Source organism: Pristiophorus japonicus, chromosome 1 (assembly GCF_044704955.1).
Source record: "Pristiophorus japonicus isolate sPriJap1 chromosome 1, sPriJap1.hap1, whole genome shotgun sequence".
NCBI classification, from domain to species: domain Eukaryota; kingdom Metazoa; phylum Chordata; class Chondrichthyes; family Pristiophoridae; genus Pristiophorus; species Pristiophorus japonicus.
Window position 1 is genome coordinate 335,018,948 of NC_091977.1, and position 19,280 is coordinate 335,038,227.

A 19,280-nucleotide genomic window follows, 5' to 3' on the forward strand; every position below is an offset into this window, starting at 1 on the left:
CCGATCCAATCGCTTTAGTACTTCCTCCAAATTGTGGAGATGGGAGTTGGTGTCCCTGCCCATGATGAATATGTCGTCTTGAAACACAACCATCCCCGGGATTGACTTGAGCAGACTCTCCATGATGCGCTGGAATATAGCAGCTGCCGTCCTGATGCCGAATGGGCATCGATTGTACATGAAAAGGCCTTGATGTGTGTTGATGGTGGTGAGTAGCTTAGACTCTTCGGTCAATTCTTGCGTCATATACGCAGATGTGAGATCTAGTTTCGAGAAAAGTTTTCCTCCAGCCAATGTGGCAAATAGGTCCTCCGCTCTGGGCAGCGGGTATTGGTCCTGTAGAGAGACTCTGTTTATGGTAGATTTGTAATCCCCACAGATTCGTACGGATCCATTAGGCTTCATGACGGGGACAATGGGACTTGCCCAGTCGCTAAATTCAACGGGTGAGTTAATGCCTTCCCGCAGAAGCCGGTCCAGTTCATGTTCAATCTTTTCCCTCATCACATAAGGCACAGCTCTAGCCTTGTGACGGACCGGTCTACCATCCTGTGTGATGTAGATTTTAACTTTAGCCCCTTTGAAGGTGCCCACACCTGGCTTAAAGAGATGTTCAAATCGACTTAGAACTGTTGAGCAGGAGGTCCGTTCCTCTGACGACATGGCGTGAACATCATACCATTTCCAATTTAGTTTTGCCAGCCAGCTTCTCCCCAACAGTGCTGGGAGATCTTCGGGGACAATCCACAGGGGAAGTCGGTTCACCGTCCCTTTGTGTGTGACTGAGAGCATGGCACTGCCAAGGACTGGGACGATTTCTTTGGTATAGGTCCTTAGTTTGGTGTCGACCCTTGTGAGTTTTGGTCTGTTGCTTTTGTGCGGCCACAGCTGCTCAAATTGTTGGACGCTCATGAGAGATTGACTTGCTCCCGTGTCCAGTTCCATGTTGACGGGTATCCCGTTCAGTAGGACCCTCATCATTATTGGAGGCGTCTTGTTGTAAGAACAGTGGACATTGATCGTGTTGACCTGCTGTACCTCGGTGTCCCGGGCACTGTCCCCACCGTCTTCTGGTCCGCTTTCCGACCCCTCCGATTCGTATACCAGCCAAGCTGCTGTTTTTCTGCACATGCGGGCCAGATGTCCTGTATAGTTGCAGTTTCTGCAAATGGCATGCTGAAATCGACACCCCCTTGATGAGTGCCTTCCCCCACATCTCTAGCACAGACCGCTTCCATTGTTTCTGAAGGATGAGCTGCGTCTGGCTGATCTCTCTTGAGCTTCTCTCAGTTTGTAGTTGATTGCTCGCATTGTGGGTTGATGAGGTGTGAACGGCCGTTCATGTGGCCCTTGATGGTTTCTGGCACCACTGCCTGCTGTTGAAGGCCTACTCTCCTGCCTTTGTCTGTGTATGGGAGTAGCGGCTTGTTTCAAGCTGTGAACCCTTTGTTCCGACGTTTCGTTAGTTGTCGTACCCGCAGTATAGATCAACCTCATTTCTTCTTCTCCTGCCAAGAATGTCTGTGCGACCAGTGCTGCTGCTTCCAGGGTCAAGTTCTTGGTCTCTATGAGCTTTCGGAATATGCCTGCGTGGCCTATTCCTTCAATAAAAAAGTCTCTCAGTACTTCTCTCCTTATTTCATCGGAGAACTCACATAAGCTAGGCAGCCTCCGAAGTTCCGCCACAAAGTCGGGTATGCTCTGGCCCACACAGCGTCTATAGTTGTCGAACCTGTGTCTGGCCATGTGTAGGCTGCTCGCTGGCTTCAGGTGGCCTCTCACCAGTGTGCTCAACTCTTCAAACGACTTGCTTGCTGGTTTCTCGGGTGCCAGCTGGTCCTTCATTAAGGCGTATGTTTTCGAACCACAGCTGGTCAAGAGATGGGCTCTTCTCTTGTCTGCCTTATCGTCGCCCAACCAGTCTTTGGTTACAAAGCTTTGCTGGAGCCTTTCTATAAAGTCCTCCCAATTATCTCCAGCATTGTATTTCTCATCTGAGCCATTGGTCACCATTCTGTGGATTCTGTGATCCCGTAACTCGTTGCCACTGTAAAGTCCTGACCCTGCAGTATCGACTTACACGAGGCACATGTTGAAGTCAAGGTCACTCTGGACCTGCACCTTTATTTCACAGCTCTGGAATGCCTCACTTGCCTGAGACCTGCCTTTATATACCTGTGTGGGACAGGTGTGCAGTGTCTCCTGCAAGTGCAACCCTGGTGGTAAGGTATGCTTGTGGTTACAGGTCATATCTAGTTACAGTATGTATAGCATGGTAAGATAGTTATATACAGTGGTGTGAGATCCATGACATCCTTTGTCCACTGTCTGGGCAGGTTACAGTCCTTGGGTATCTGAAAGGAAAAAGGGACAAGGGTAGAGTTGTGGTGAGGGGAAAGAAGAAGTTGAGGGGAGAGGAGAAAGTAAGAAGTGCGTGCTTACATCATCAGCAGCTTCTCTGTAATAAGAGGTTGATAGATGAGGGCAAAGTGGGATGAAAGAAGGTGTGAGGGGGAGGTGAAGCATATGTTAGGTATGAGTCCTATTTGATAAACATTGTTGGTAGGTGAGTGATAGGGGTGCAGTGAATTGAGTCATGGCTGAGACTGCAGTTGGTAGGATGTGGCATTTGAAGATGCACTAAGTGACTTTGAGCATTCGTGTGAGATCATTAAACTTCTTCCTGCAATGCATACATGTTCTTGGAGCTGCACACCTGGCATTGTCCTCCTCCGCTATCGCTTGCCATTCCCTTCTGAGCATTTGTCTGGAGATCCTCCGCGCCCTCAGATGGTACAGCACATCACTCCTCCATTCCATCTCTTCCACCAAGACCTCCAGTACAGCTCTGAAAACCTTGGTGCCTGCTCCCTTCCATGGTTAGCCTTTGACAGCCATGAGCCATGATCATATTGAATGGTGGTGCAGGCTCGAAGGGCCGAATGGCCTGCTGCTGCACCTATTTTCTATGTTTCTATGTTTCTGTGACTCCACCCTCCTCTAATGCCTCTCCACTGTCGTCCAGCTGGACGGGACTGCATTCACCTGGTTCCATTCTTATCTATCTAAATGTAGCCAGAGAATCACTTGCAACGGCTTCGCTTCCCACTCCTGCATCGTTAACCTCTGGTGTCCTTCAAGGATTTATCCTTGGTCCACTCCTATTTCTCATCTATATACTGCCTCTTGGCGACATCATCCGAAAACACAGTGTCAGTTTCCACGTGTACGCTGACGACACCCAATTCTACCTCATCCGCATTTCGCTTGACATCTCCACGGTCTCTGAATTGTCAGATGCTTGTCCGACATCCAGTATTGAATGAGCAGAAATTTTCTCCAATTAAATATTGGGAAGACTGAAGCCATTGTTTTCGGTCCGTTCCCTAGCCACTGACTCCAACCCTCTCCCTAACTTCTGTCTGAACCACACTATTCACAATCTTGGTGTCATGTTTGACTCTGAAATGAGCTTCTGACCACATATCCGTGGCATAACTAAGACTGTCTATTTCCACCTCCGTGACATCACCCGTCTCCACCCCTGCCTCAGTTCATCTGCTGCTGAAACCCTCATCCATGCCTTTGTTACCTCTAGATTTGACTATTCCAATGCATTCTGGCTGGCCTTCCACATTCTATCCTACATAATCTTGGGGTCAGCCAAAACTCGGCTGCCCATGTCCTAACTCGCACCAAGTCCCATTCACCCAACACACTTGTGCTCGCTGACTTACATTGGTTCCTGGTTAAGCAGCACCTCAATTTCAAAATTCTCATCCTTGTTTTCAATTCCGTCCATGGCCTCAACCTTCCCTATCTCTGTAATCTCCTCCAACCCTGCAAACCCCCGAGATATCTGCGATCCTCTAATTCTGCCCACTTGAGCATCCCTGATTATAATCACTCAGCCATCGATGGCCGTACCTTTAATTGCCTAAGCCCTAAGCTCTGTAATTCCCTGCCTAAACCTCTCTGCCCCTCTACCTCTCTTTCCTCCTTTAAGATGCTACTTAAAACCTACCTCTTTGACCAAGCATTTGGTCATCAGCCCTAGTTTCTCTTTATGTGGCTCGGTGTCAAATCTTTAGTCTTATAATACTCCTGTGAAGCACCTTGGGAGGTTTTACTGTGTTTAAGGTGCTATATAAATAAAGGTTGTTGTTGTACCCATTACATAGGATATAGGGCACAGAAACAGGCCTTTCATCCCAACCAGCCATGCCAGTGTCTATGCTATACTCGAGCTACACTTCTGTCTTTCTTCATCTAAATCTATCCGCCTACCCCTCTATTCCCTTCTCCCTCATATGTTTCTTTAGCCTCTCCTTAAATGCATCTACACTATTCGCTTCTTCCACTCCCTGTGGTAGTGAGTTCCACATTCTCAACTCTTTGGGTAAAGAAGTTTCTTCTGAATTCCCTATTGGATTTATTGGTGACTATCTTATATTGATGGCCTCTAATTATACTCTTCCCCACAAGTGGAAACATTCTCTCTCTATCCACTCTACCAAAACCTTTCATAATTTTAAAGACCTCTATTAGGTCAACCGTAAGCCGCCTTTTTTCAAGAGAATGGAGACCCAGTCTGTTAATCCATTCCCGATATGTACCCTTGCATTTCTGTATCATCATTGTAAATTTTCTCTGCATCCACTACAGTGCCCCTATATCCTTTTGATAATTTGGTGACCAGAACTATACACAGTACTCTAAGTGTCATCTAACCAAGGTTCAATACAGGTTTAGCATAACTTCCCTACTTTTCAATTCTATACCTCTCGAAATAAACCCTAGTGCTTGGTTTGCTTTTTTATGACCTTGCTAACCTGTGTCGCAACCTTTTGTGATTTGTTTATTTGTACTCCGAGATCCTTTTTGTTCCTCTACCCCATCTAGACTTACACCCTTCAAGTAATAAGTGACATTCCTATTCTTCATACCAAAATGTAATGCCTCACATTTACCTGTGTTGAATTCATTTGTCATTTATTTCCCAATCTGCAAGTTTACTAATGTCCTCCTGTAATTTGTTGCAGTCCTCCTCAGTATTAACTATCCCCCCACCCCCCCAATTTGGTGTCATCCATAAATTTTGAAATTATGTTTTTGATCCCAAAGTTTAAATCATTAAAGTAAATTTTGAACAGCAGTGGTCCCAGCACTGATCCTTGTGGGACACCATTATCCACCTTCTGCCACTGTGAATAGCTACTCTTTAATCCTACTCTGTCTTGAAGCCAGCTAGAAATCCATTCTGCTACTTGTCCCCTTACTCCGCATTCTCTGACCTTGTTCATCAGTCTATTATGAGCTACCTTATCGAAGGGCTTTTGAAAATCTAGATAAATGATATCTACTGCATTACCTGTTCAAAAAATTGAATAAGGTTGGTCAAGCAAGACTTTCCCTTGTGAAATCCATGCTGACTATTGATTATTATATTTTTCATTTCTGGATGTTGTTCTATTCTCTCCTTTAGGAGGGATTCCATTATTTTTCCTGCTACCGATGTTAAGCTGGCTGGTCTATAATTCTCTGCACATGTTCTATCCTCCTTCTTAAATTTAGGTATTAGCTGAGCTATCCGCCAGTCCTCTGGCACTATACCTTTTTCCAATGAATTATTAAATATGTGTAGTAATGCCTCTGTTATATTTTCCCGAGATTCTTTTAAAACAAGTGGCTACAAATCCATCTGGACATGGGGTTTTATCCTCTTTGAGTTTGATTAGTTTATTTAATATATTCCCTTTTTATTTTAAATGTACTTATCTCATTATTAATCTCATCAGCCAATGTCATGTCCACCTGTTCTATCTCCCTGATAAATATCAAAGCGAAATACTGATTTCATATTTCTGCCATCTCCCTCCCTATCATTACCTGTGGTATTATCCTGCCTATCCCTAATGGCTTAAATTCCAAACCCAACCATCCTTTGTTATTGATGTGCCTGTAAAATATTTCATTATTTTGTTTTATGTTCCTTGATAATTTAATTTCATAGTTCCTCTTTGCCTTCCTCATTGTTTTTTTGACTTCTCTCCTAATCTCTTTGTATTCTCTCTTATCATGCACTCCCCTGCTGTCTATGTACTTAATGTATGCTGGTTTCCTTATCCACAATTGTTCTTTTATGTCTTTATTCATCCATGGAGTCTCATTAGTATTTAGTTTGCTCTTTCCTTTTGACGGAATATATTTTTCCTGCACTCTGTTGAACACTGTTTTAAATGTTTCTCATTGCCGTTCTACATCATTGTTTGCCAATATTGTTGCCCATTTTATTTTTCCAACTTCTATTCTCAGCCCCTCAAAATCAGCTTTTCTCCAGTTTATTAACCTGGTTAACTAAAACCACCTATTTTCACCTCCATAACATTGCCCATCTCTGCCCCTGCCTCTGCTAATATGCTGCTGAAACCCCCATCCATGCCTTTTTTACCTCTAGACTTGGCTACTCCAATGCACTCCTGGCTGGCCTCCCACATTCTACTCTATGTAAACTTGAGATCATCCAAAACTCAGCAGCCCATGTCCTAACTCACACCAAGTCCCATTCACCCATCACTCCTGTGTTCGCTGACTTACATTCGCTCCCAGTTAAGCAACATCTCAATTTCAAAATTCTCATCCTAGTTTACAAATCCCTCCATGGCCTCACCCCTCCCTATCTCTGTAATCTCCTTCAGCCTCACAAACCCCGCCCCCCCCACTCCCCGAGATGTCTGCGCTTCTCAAATTCTGCCCTCTTGAGCACCCTGATTATAACTGCTCAACCATTGATGGCCATGCCTTTAGCTGCCTAGGCCCCAAGCTCTGGAATTCCCTCCCTAAACCTCGCCACCTCTTTACTTCTCTTTCCTCCTTTAAGGCACGCCTTAAAATCTGCCTCTTTGACCAAGTTTTTGGTCATCTGCCGTAATTTCCTCTTATGTGGCTCGGTGTTAAATTTATTTGTTTTGTTTTAAAACACTCCTGTGAAACACCTTGAGATATTTTATTATGTTAAAGCCGCTATATAAATACAAGTTGTTGTTGTTTTCATCATACTTATGTCCTTCTCTATTATCCTCTTAAAGCATTTTATATTATGGTCACTATTGCCTACATGCTCCCCTACGTTTACTTCTCTATCTGCTCTGGTTCATTCCCCATTACTAAATCCAATAGCGAATCTTCCCTTGGGCTTTTTACATATTGGGTTAGAAAAGAGTCCTGTTCACATTGTAGGAACTCCATTCCATTATCCCCTTTACCTACCTCTTCTGTCCAATTAATATCAAGGTAGTTGAAATCCCCCATGATTATTATTCTGTTTTTTTACTTATTTCCCTAATTTGTTTCCATATTTCCTCCTCTACCTCCCTTCCACTATTAGATGTTCTGTAGACTATGTCTATTAGTGTGATTGATCCTTTATTATCTTTTATCTCTATCCCCATGGATTTTATTTCTGTCATGCTGATAGCTGCGTCACTTTTTCTACTGCCATTATGTATTCCCTAATAAGCACAGCTACTCCACCTCCCCTGTTTCCCTCGCTAACTTTTCTAAATATGTTATACCCTGCCGTGTTTAATTCCCAGTCCTGATTTTTCTGTAGCATGTCTTAGTAATCCCGACTATGCCTGGCTCCTGTTTTAATCCGGACACTGTGTGCATTGCTGTACAGACAGTTTAACTTATTTCTAATAGGATTTCCTCTCACTTTATGTTTCGCCATCTTTTTAAATTCCTGTTCTATAACTCCATTTACTCCCTTGCCATCAATGTCCTCCCTTACGTTATTCTTTCCTATGCTCGCTTTTCCTGTTTTGTTTATATTTAAGCTGGTTATCCTTTGCCACCTCCCTATTTACCCTTTCTGCTAGGATACGGGTCCCATCCCGGTTCAGGTGAAGCCCATTCCATTGGTACAGCTACTTCCTGTCCCAGAACTGGTGCCAGTGTCCCATGAAAAGGTACTCCTTTTTCCCACAATATTCCTTTAGCCACGTGTTAATTCTGTTGAGGAGGAGGAGCGGCAAGAGTTCGTCGAGGGACATGATCGGGGCCCAAGAGAGACGTGAATTCGGGATCCAGAAGAGGCAAGGGCCCAGGGGCAGCACGGGCCAGCCCACACTGCGATATGTGTGCATGCTAGGTCCATGCAGCAGAGCTGGTCTCCAGTCGTCTTGGTTAATCCTTGCCACTTGACCAAGACCTAGCTCTGTCAAGCCCGTGTGGTGGCTCGTGTGCAATGGCCACCACACGTTAAAAAATTCCATGCACAGGCACCTTCCACCCTTCAAGATGTAGTTCGGGACCTGGAATATTAGGGTCTTCATTGAAACACCTGTGAACTCATCCCTTTTTGTCGTGGAAGCAAGTCATCCTCGTTTCGAGGGACTGCCTATGATGATGATGAATTCTGTTGATCTGTCTGCTTCGATGCCAATTTGCCTGTGGCTCAGGCAATAATTCAGATATTATTACCCTCAAGGTCCTGCTTTTTAATTTAGAGCCTAACTCCTGATACTCTTTCAGCAGGACCTCTTCCCTGTCGTTTGTTTCAACATGACAACCGGATTTACCCCCTCCCTTTCCAAGTTCCTCTCCAGCCGCCATGAGATATCCCTTACCCTGGCACCAGGTATGTAACACACCCTTTGGGATTCTTGTTCTTGGCTGCAGAGGACGCTATCTATCCCCCTAATTATAGAGTCCTCTATCACTACCACAGTTCTATTCTGCTCTTCCCAACCTTGGATAGCCTTCTGAACCATGGTGCCTTGGTCTGCGTTGTGGCTGTCCTCCCTGCAGTCTTTCTCCTTGTCCTTACAGGTACCGAGTATATCGTACCTGTTGGACAGGATGCACCTTAAGTGTCGGAGTGTCTCCAACTCGCACTCCAGTTTAATGACTCTGAGCCAGAGATATTCGAGATGGAGACATTTCCTGCAGACGAGTCTGCTTGGGACAGTCTCACCGTCCACAAACTCCCACATACTGCAGTCAAGACACACAATCTGCCCTGCCATATCTTAGACTAGCCTTATATTATTCAGTAATTAGTTAACATTTTTATTCAATGATTATTTATAGTTATATTAATTAGTTTAACTAGTTAAGCGATAAATTTAATACAGTACATTATAGTTTTCCGGTCCTAGTTTAAACGACTGTCCTCGTTGAGAGTAAAAAACCCTTATTAATCACCAACCAATCACCTACTTGCTGTCCTGTGACATCACTCCTTGTTTTTTAATAGAAATACACCATGGAACATAGACCACTGCTGGTGCCTCAAATTTGGTTTGCGCTGTTCCCCCGCTCTCTGCTTTATGTCCTGCTGCTGCTGCTGATGTCTCAATTAGGTCCATTGTTGATTGTTGCATGGTATATTATTCCCAATGATCCCAGCATCTCCAGCAGCCACAATGTACCCTTCCATTTGAGAAGTGCAGTCTAGCTTTAGACGGTAACTATATTGGGCCACTTGCTGATCTGTGCAGCCAATGAACACCACAGGAGCACTGGCTGCAAGCAGGAATTATTATAATGAGCAGGCAGCACGAAGTTGACATGCTGCCTGCCTTCCAATGAATGAGCATGGGTTAATCGTGATCCTCGTGCCCGTTTTTGGGGGCTAACCAATTTAACTCCCCTTAACTCTGCTCTGTCCTCAAAATCACTAGCAGGATTAGTCTCTCACTCCCCTGGTGAATCACAATTCCTGCTTTCCCACCATTATGGTGGTGGAATGGAATCACGAATATTTAGGGCCTATGGGCTAGACTTTCCCTAAAGGACCTCAACGCCCGATTGCCCGCTTAGAAGAACTGCTAATGTTCGGCGAAAAAAGCTGGTGAGAATTTCTTTTTTAATGTTTAAAGTAACTAATCGCTCGGCGAGAAAATGGGCGTTACACACTCATTGTCGGCGGTTTTCCCGGTGGGTAAGTGGAAAGTTAGCAACATGGGCGGTCGTTACCGGAATGGACGGTAAGTGGTAAAATTTAGTCCAAGGCTGCGGTTGGGCCTAGGGAGGGATGAAAACTTAAACAAAATTTCATTTAAAAAAAATAAAAACCGTACTATTTTAAACCTAATTGCTGTTTTAAATTTTTTTTTAAATAATTAAGGAACCCTTAACTTATCTTTCTTTGCAGGGTCCCCCCTTACCGCCCTGTAAAAGCAGCCTTTACAGGGCATTTCTTTCAGCGATCTGGATGTCGGCGGTTGAGGCCAAACTTACGCCTTGGCTGTTGTTCTCGGCATTGCACGTGGGCGGTTTGATCCCGGTGGGCGACTTCAGATGTGGGCAATACCAAGGCAAAAACTTACGTGGAAACTCTCGCCGGGCGGTAAACCAGCTGTAACGCTGAGAAAATCACCGACAATGAATCCGAAAGTCTAACCCTATGTAATCCTCCACCATATAACTGTATGATACCTAATCTATCTATATTCATAATTGCTCACCACCTTTGTTCAAACTATTTTGAAAATCCAAAATACGTATGTAATTTAAAACGGACCCATCGTACGCAAACCTAAATATTATGATAATTATCAAAATTAAATTTTATATTTTAGTTGGATTTTCCTCTATTATTATGCTTATCAGTGTAAGACTAAGCATGAATTGAAAGAGGGAGCCTCTGTTGTACTAACATCATAGCCACTCAGGAAGGCATAAAGACCATACCTCCCTGTACATTGATACTAAAGCAGTTTGTCCTTACCTTTCCAAGGCAGATATACAACTCTTTCATGGCAACTTCCACCTTTTCTACAATTGCAGGCACAGGTTTATCTTCTATTTCATGAAACCATGGACGGTATGTACGATCTATTTGCAGCAACCCAGGTTCAGTATTGCATTCTAACTGAGACAGCAACTTTGCAAGCCTGTAATTGATAACAGGAACAAAGTTTTGGTCAGGCAGATGATATTTATATGACCAAAAACATCAGCACACAACTTTGTGTAACACTGCACATTTAAAATTTCACTTTATAGTACAAACGCCTGAAATTAAATTTGGTGACATACATAAGACTGCAGGAAATAATAAGAAATTAAGGGGGCTAAATTGCCCTGCGCCCCGAATGGGGCCAGTAACCTTCTGGGATAGGGACTTTCTGCACCCAGCGGTAGCTGGGGCGCAACTGGGGCACTGAGGGAAGTGCAAGGTGGATGCTCCGATGACGCAGATGGGCTTCAATGCCCCTCCCCGCTGTGCACTCTGCAAGGCCTCTGATGGCCTCCACTGGACCACCAGGTCAGCATGAGACCGGGCCTGCAGCCCGGCACCCAAAGCAGAGTGTCGGGCTGCATGAGGGCAGCCCTGACCACGCTAGCGCCGCCATCGTTGAGCCGAACCGAGAGCCGGCAGGCAAAAAAAGATGGCAGCCCAGGGCGCTGACGCCCTCCCCTTTAAGAAGTGCCCCGAGAGCGGATGTCGGCTAACTTCGTGACCCGCTTTAACATTCGCTTGCACCACCCACGCGGCCCACGGAGCATTTTAGACATCGCCACTTTTTAATGCCCTCTACAAAGTACGTACGGCAGAACATGTGTGCAGCAGTTCGATGGACCCCCTATCAGCGCTTCTTAAAGGAACACACACAACTTTCAGGTAAGTTCAGATTTTTTTGCTTTTGGACTGGCTCCCAGTTATGTGTGGTTTTAGTTGCAGTCTCCTTTGGGCTGCAGCAGGACATAGAGATGGAGCAGAGGCAGCAAAGGGGAGAAGCTACTTGCAGAGGGAGGAGGAGGAGGGGAAGGAAGAAGAGGAGGAAGTGGAAGAAGCAGAAGAAGAGCAAGCAGAAGAGGAAAAAGAAAAACTTACATTTATATAACGCCTTTCACGACCACCGGATGTCTCAGAGCACTTTAGAGCCAATGAAGTAATTTTGAAGTGTAGTCACTGTTGTAATGTGGGAAACGCAGCAGCTAATTTGCAGACAGCAAGTTCCCACAAACAACAATGTGATAATGGCCGGATAATAAGAACATAAGAAATAAGAGCAGGGATATAATCACACTTAACTTCAATCAACTTAAACTTTAACTGTCACCAAGGTGATGCCCACCATTGATGTATGACCTGCACACCCCGCAGTGTGTCAGCCTTGTAAATAACACCAACGTTCTTTCAGGAAAAGCGATCATTGATGAGCTCCTGACGTAAGGCTCTTGCAGATATCATGCCACCATGGGCCCTTTCATGCGGTCTACAGGGGGGGCGGGGCATGGCTTCAGCATCAGCCTGATTGTCTGGCCCAATGTCAGCATCTGCCTCCTCGTCCTCCTCTTCCTTTCTCTGGTGAGTTGGACTGTCAGACTCATCAGACAATTCTTGTCCCCTCCTGATAGCCAAGTTGTGTAGCATGGAGCAGACCACCACAAATTGAGCTACCTGCTCAGGGTGGTATTGGAGCTCGCCTCCTGAGTGGTCCAGGCATCTGAAGCACTGCTTCAGCATTCCAATGGTTTTCTCAACGATATTGCGAGTTTCTCTGTGGCTCTCGTTGTATCGCCTCTCGGCCTCGGTGTGGGTGTCACGCAGGGGGATCATCAGTCAGGTGGCAAGGTCATATCCTTTGTCCCCAAGCATCCAGCATTGACCTTGTGGTGCATTGTTAAATAAGTCAGGTACAGTGCTCTCACGCAGGATGTGCGCATCATGGATGCTGCCCGGAAATTGAGCATTCACAGCCAGTATAATTTGCTGGTGGTCAACAACCAGCTGGACATTCAGGGAGTGGAATCCCTTGCGGTTCCTGAAAACCTCAGCATCCTGAAAAGGTGCCCGCGTCCTGATATGCGTACAGTCTATTGCTCCCTGCACCTTGGGGAAGTTTGCATTTCTGGACAAATCTAAAGCCCTCTCACTCTGTGCCTCCCTGGTCATAGGGAAGCTGATCAAGTCCCTCCTGTGTGCATACAGGGCTTCAGTGACCTGTCTAATGCAGCGATGTGTGGCATGCTGAGAAAGTCTGCAAATGTCACCAGCTGTGGCCTGAAAAGAACCCGAGGCATAGAACGACAGTGCCGTGGTGACCTCGACGGACAGTGCAGTTCTGATGGTGCTGGCAGGCTGCAGATCATCCCTTATCAGCTGGCATACCTCAATGATAACCTTTTTGTGGAAGCGCAGTCTCCGAAGGCAGGTGGTGTCGGGCAAGTCGAGGTAAGAATGCTTCTCCTTGTACTTGCGGGGAGTGTAATGTCTGGTCCTCCTCATCTGTCTGTCACTTCGTTCATTGGGCACATAATGCAATGCAGCGTTCCTTCGGCGATGTCGAGTCTGCTGCATGTATTTGGTCACCAAGAGAGGGTGAGAAAGGACAGGCTTCCTTGTTTTCTGTTCTGTTTTCCACCGATTGGTCACAAACAAGGAATGTCCCGATGAACACACCTCTTCAATTCCAATCGATCATAGTATGGTCAAGATGTTTTGAGAGATGTTCACATCAACTCCAATGACCTGCAGAGTACATCCGAACTCCGCCGAGGTTGAAGCACAGCAGCCTTTTAAAGGACGCGACATGTGATCTACAACATGGCGTCCATAACGCTGTAATTCATCCCGGTTAGTTCCGCTTTTAGTGGCCGTTTTTTTGAGCAAGCGATATTGTGGATGAAATGTGTGCGAGGTGGTGAAATTGACGATGGGCGATGATGATGATGATGATGGATAATGGACTCCAGCATTTTCTAACTGGTCTATAGTTTCCTGCTTTCTGTCTGCCTCCTTTTTTAAATAGGAGCGTTACATTTGCGGTTTTCCAATCTGCTGGGACCTCTCCAGAATCCAAGGAATTTTGGTCGTTTCATTCACTATCTCAAAGCCACTTATTTTAAGACCCAAGGATGCAGGCCATCAGGTCCAGGGGACTTGTCCGCCTTTAGTCCAAATATTTTACCTAGTACTTTTTCTTTAGTGATACTAATTATTTTAAGTTCTCCTCTCCCTATAGCCATTTGATTATCTATTATTGGGATGTTTTAGTGTCCTCTACCGTGAAGACCGACACAAAATATTTGTTCAAAGTCTCTGTCATTTCCCTGTTCCCATTATTAATTCTCCAGTCTCATCCTCTAAGAGACCAACATTTACTTGCGTTACTCTCTTCCTTTTAATATACCTGTAGAAGCTCTTACTATCTGGTTTGACATTTCTTGCTAGCTTACTCTCATAATCCATCTTCTCTCTCTTTCTTATTTTTTTAGTCGTCCTTTGCTGTTTTTTAAAAACTTCCCAATCCTCTGGACTGCCACTAATCTTGGCAACATTGTATGTCATTGTTTTCAATTTGATACCATCCTTTACCTCCTTAGTTAGCCAAAATGGTTCTCCCTTCTCTTAATGTCTTTCCTCCACACTGGAATATATTTTTGTTGAGAGTTATGAAATATCTCCTTAAATGTTCGCCACTGTTCATCAACCGTCGTACACTTTAATCTATTTTCCCAGTCCACTTGAGACAACTCTGCCTTCATACCTCTGTAGTCTCCTTTATTTAAGCCCAGGACACTGGTTTGAGACCCAACTTTCTCACCCTCCAACTGAATTTGAAATTCAACCATAATCTATGATCACTCTTTCCTAGAGGATCTTTTATGATGAGATCACTTAATAATCCTGTCTCATTACACAGTATGAGATCTAAGATAACCTGCTCCTTGGTTGGTTCCACAATGTACTGTTCAAGGAAACCATCCCGGATATACTCTATGAACTCTTCCTCAAGACTACCTTGGCCAATTTGATTTGTCCAAACAATATGAAGATTAAAATCCCCCACGATTATTGTCGTACCTTTTTTACAAGCCTCCATTATTTCTTGATTTATAATCTGTCCAACAGTGTAGCTACTGTTAGGGGGCCTATAAACTATGCCCAGCACTGGCTTATTTCCCTTATTATTTCTTATCTCCAACCAAACTGATTCTACATCTTGATCATCTGAGCCAAAATCATGTCTCATGACTGCACTGATCTCATTCTTTGTTAACAGAGCTACCCCACCTCCTTTTCCTTTTTGTCTATCCTTCCAAATTGCCAAATACCACTGAATATTCAGTTTCCAGCCTTGGTCACCTTGCAACCAAGTCTCTGTAACGACTATCACATTATACCCATTTATATCTATTTGTGCCATCAACTCATCTATCTTGTTACGAATGCTGTGTGCATTCAGATAAAAAGCTTTTAATTTTGTCTTTTTACTATTTTTCCCTGCTTTGACCCCACTTTCTGATATACTCTCGTAATCTGTTTTTAGTGATGTTGATGTTGATTGAGGGATAAATTTTGGCCAGGAGAGGAGAGGAGAGGAGAGTGAATAAGAAGAAGATTTCACCCACCCACCTGCTCCAACTTTTCTAAATTATACCGCCCATTCCTGGGATATAATGAATTTCTAGCCCATGCAGTGTGAGAGATTAGCGAGGGTAAAAGTTGGGCCTATTATACAACGCAGCAAAGTGTGAGGTGATACATTTTGGTAGGAAGCATGAGAAGAGACAATACAAGCTAAATAGTACAACTTCAAAGCAGGCGCAAGAACTGAGAGACCTCGGTGTGTTTGTGCATAAACCTTTGAAAGTGGCAGGACAGGTTAACAAAGCAGTTGACAAAGAATATGGGATCGTGGGCTTTATAAATAGAGGCATAGAGAACAAAAGTCAGGAAGTGATGCTAAACCTACAGTAAAAGAAAACAGAATTCTGCTTTAGTGCCCAAAGAAATTTAATTAACTCAGAAGAGGGGTCAAGGTCAGTGAATGCATCTTCAAAAGCCTTCTCCTACCAACTGCACAACTAGGCTCACAACACTGCTCAATATACAGCCCCCTATCAACAATCTCTACCAAACACAAGACACAGTTCATATTCCTAGCTTCATCTTACCCTCATACACTTACCACTGCAGCTTCACATCCACATCTCACAGCTTGAACACACTGTCAGTTATTCAACTATGATAGCCACAACACCCAAACACATTACACCACACTCACTGACACACTTCCCTTTCTCTTGCAGGAAAAGGTGGCGCTAATGGGCATCAGCAGACTTTAACCACGGGGCCAGGCTCGTCTGCATGACCTCACCCCCATGGAAGAGATGATGCTGGCCACTCTTGGCAGGGGCATGGCTGAGCCCATGGCCAGCGGCAGGACTGAAAGAATACAAGATGTCAGTAACCTCATACGTCACCACCCTTCTTACATATCAGTTCTCTCTTATCCCACAATCTCTTCTGGTTTGCAATCTGTACATGGTATGTAGCATGCTTTCCCCCTTCCTTCAGCACAATCCTACTTTTGTGACTTCCTCATTTTAGACACCCAAGAAATCCAGCCTGCCCAGCCAGTGGTTGAACAAGAGGGAGAGGAGAGTGAATAAGAAGAAGAAGATTTCATCCCCCCCCCACCCACCTGCTCCAACAGCGTCATCCTGTAAGGCCACCTGCAGTCTACCGCCCCTCTGCCCCCAACCCCCGCAGGTGGACCTATCCGCAGTGCAGGAAGAGGTGGCATGAACTTTGCGGGACAGTTAGAGGAAACAATATTTTTATTTATGCACTCCAATTACTTGAATTGTAAATGTGACCCATCTTGATATCGCTAGGCTTCTGATCGTCACACGTGATAAAGATTGCTTTTTTTATGGACTGCACTCCGATGAACAATATGCAAGTAAAGGGACACTATACTGATCACTTAATTAAATGCACACAGTATGGTATAAGTGCTTTGATGACTATCTGTGTGTGCCATGAGAGCACAAGGCCCCTCCCTTAAAAATATATATTGCCATCTTTGCAGAGAGAGTTGTCCGAGAACGTGTGCCAGCAGCAGAAAACTGGTAGGGGTCTGACAAGACTGCGGCCACTCACAGCGTGGAATGTCAGATTGCAGGTCTGATTGACCATTTGTGCGGATGCTGAGCCCAGGTTCCAGAGAGAGGGTAAGTCCTGCAAAATCCACAGTCTGGATTGGCTCAATTTTAAGTACTGTGTGGGCTATGCTTCAGTTTATGAGAAGGGGATGGAGTATAAAAGCAGAGATGCCTTGCTACAGTTATACAGGGTATTGGTGAGGCCACACCTGGAATACTGCGTGCAGTTTTGGTTTCCATATTTAAGAAAGAATATGCTTGCTTTGGAGGCAGTTCAGAGAAGGTTCACTAGGTTGATTCCGGAGATGAGGGGATTGACATGAGGAAAGTTTGAGTAGGTTGGGCCTCTACTCATTGGAATTAAGAAGAATGAGAGGTGATCTTATCAAAACGTATAAGATTATGAGGGGGCTTGACAAGGTGGATGCAGAGAGGATGTTTCCACTGATAGGGGAGACAAGAACTTGGGGGCATAATCTTAGAATAAGGGGTCGCCTATTTAAAACTGAGATGAGGAGGAATTTCTTCTTTCAGAGGGTTGTAAATCTGTGGAATTCGTTGCCTCAGAGAGCTGTGGAAGCTGGGACATTGAATAAATTTAAGACCGAGATAGACAGCTTCTTAACTGATAAGGAAATAAGGGGTTATGGGGAGCGGGCAGGGAAGTGGACCCGAGTCCATGATCGGATCAGCCATGATCGTATTGAGGGGCCGTATGGCCTACTCCTGCTCCTATTTCTTATGTTCTTATGTTCTTATGTACTCTCCATCGGCTAGGCTTCCATTTATGTGATGTATGCTCCGTCGGCTAGACTTCGGTTTACGCAATGTTCTACCATTCGTCATAGTCCTTCAAATGAGCCTGCGCTATGTGAGCCTACTCATGTCATCCTGCCCCCTCGCCTGTTGCTAACCAGTCGACTGTTCTGTTATATTTTGCAGATGTTTCAGATACATCCAATAAGGGAGAAGACCCCGCCAGCTCGCCATCAGTGGATGACACCGAACTCAGTCAACTGCTGATGATGCTTCAATTGATGTTTTTTTGCTGGGGGGAGGTGGGACGGAGGACGTGGGGTGGCAGAGGAGAGAATGATCAGACGGTGGTATTGAATTTGGAGGAGGTCGACGCCACGGAGGTAGAAAGGGTTTCAGCCTGCGCGACTCTAATGTATGTATGCCTGGGTTTACCTGCCACCAGGGGGAGCGACCATTGACGGTCATTGGCCACAGACACACACGTATATAAAGAAAGCCTCCATGTTTAATCCTCACTTTGAGAGCTAATAAAGTAGAGTCAGGTCGCACCTGATTGAGTTCACGGTACTAAGCCTATTGAGTTATTGCATACGCAACATTTGGCGACAAGGCACAACAGGAACTTTCATGCACACACAAAAAAATTAGCACCGTTGGAATTCTGGAGCGATTCGTGGAGGGAGAAGACTGGCAGGATTTTACAGATCGCCTCGGCCAGTACTTCATGGCCAACAAGGTGGATGAAGACGCTGAAGCAGTTAGGCGCAGGGTGGTTTTCCTCACGGTTTGTGGTCCAAAAATCTATGGCCTCATAAAGAATCTGTTCTCACCTGCACGTCCAACGGAAAATACCCATGTGCTCTGATTCGGGACCATCTCAAACCTAAAGAAGGCATCATTATCTCGAGATATTGCTTTTACAATCATGTTCGTTCTGAGGACCAGGATGTGGTGGTATTTGTTGCCAACCTGAGACGTCTCGCTGGGCCATGTTGGAACTGTGTGACGTCTTTGTAATAGGCATAAACCACGAGGTGATCCTGCGGAAGCTGCTGGCTGCGGAGATGCTGGATCTGAGCAGGGCCATCACGATCGCCCAGGCTTGCCTGACCACGGTTGATAGAACAAAGCAGATATCCTCGCAGAGTCGGAACTCCACGGCAAGTACTGTGTACCAGATTGTGTCGTCGGTTGGCAGAGCTGCACCTGGCAGGGCCGACCCGACTGTGTTTGTGAAACCTGTATGTTATGTATGCAATAAAGGTAAAAACTGAGTACTATTTAACTGAACAAGGTACAACTTGTTCCTGCTTTATTATGGCCCAAAGTGCCTGACTCACAAAATGGCTGTCCTTTTATACCAGAGCAGCACCATGTGCGTGCTGCTCAGTGGCCTACAACAATGATACCATCTGGTGGCTACAAGCAGCATGTACATACATGACAATACCCTCCTCTGAGTTCTTATCACAGTCTTTCACAGGTTGAGACGGTAAGGTGCTTTACGCTCCTGGGTTGACCGTCTCAGTTTGATTCCGGCCTTGGGTGAATGCGCGGAGTCTGTTGTGGCTGGTGGCTGGATGGCTGACTTGTTGGGGGTGGCAATGGCCATG

At 45.2% G+C, this 19,280-nt stretch overlaps 1 protein-coding gene across 1 annotated transcript in view; it reads right to left on the reverse strand.

The window, feature by feature from the left end:
• LOC139264685 (regulator of G-protein signaling 22-like) overlaps positions 1-19,280 on the reverse strand; it is a 425,112-nt gene that overhangs the window by 353,662 nt on the left and 52,170 nt on the right. The window contains exon 4 of the mRNA XM_070881635.1: positions 10,736-10,901. Coding sequence (XP_070737736.1) covers positions 10,736-10,901 — 166 coding nt within the window. The remainder of the gene's footprint in view (positions 1-10,735; positions 10,902-19,280) is intronic.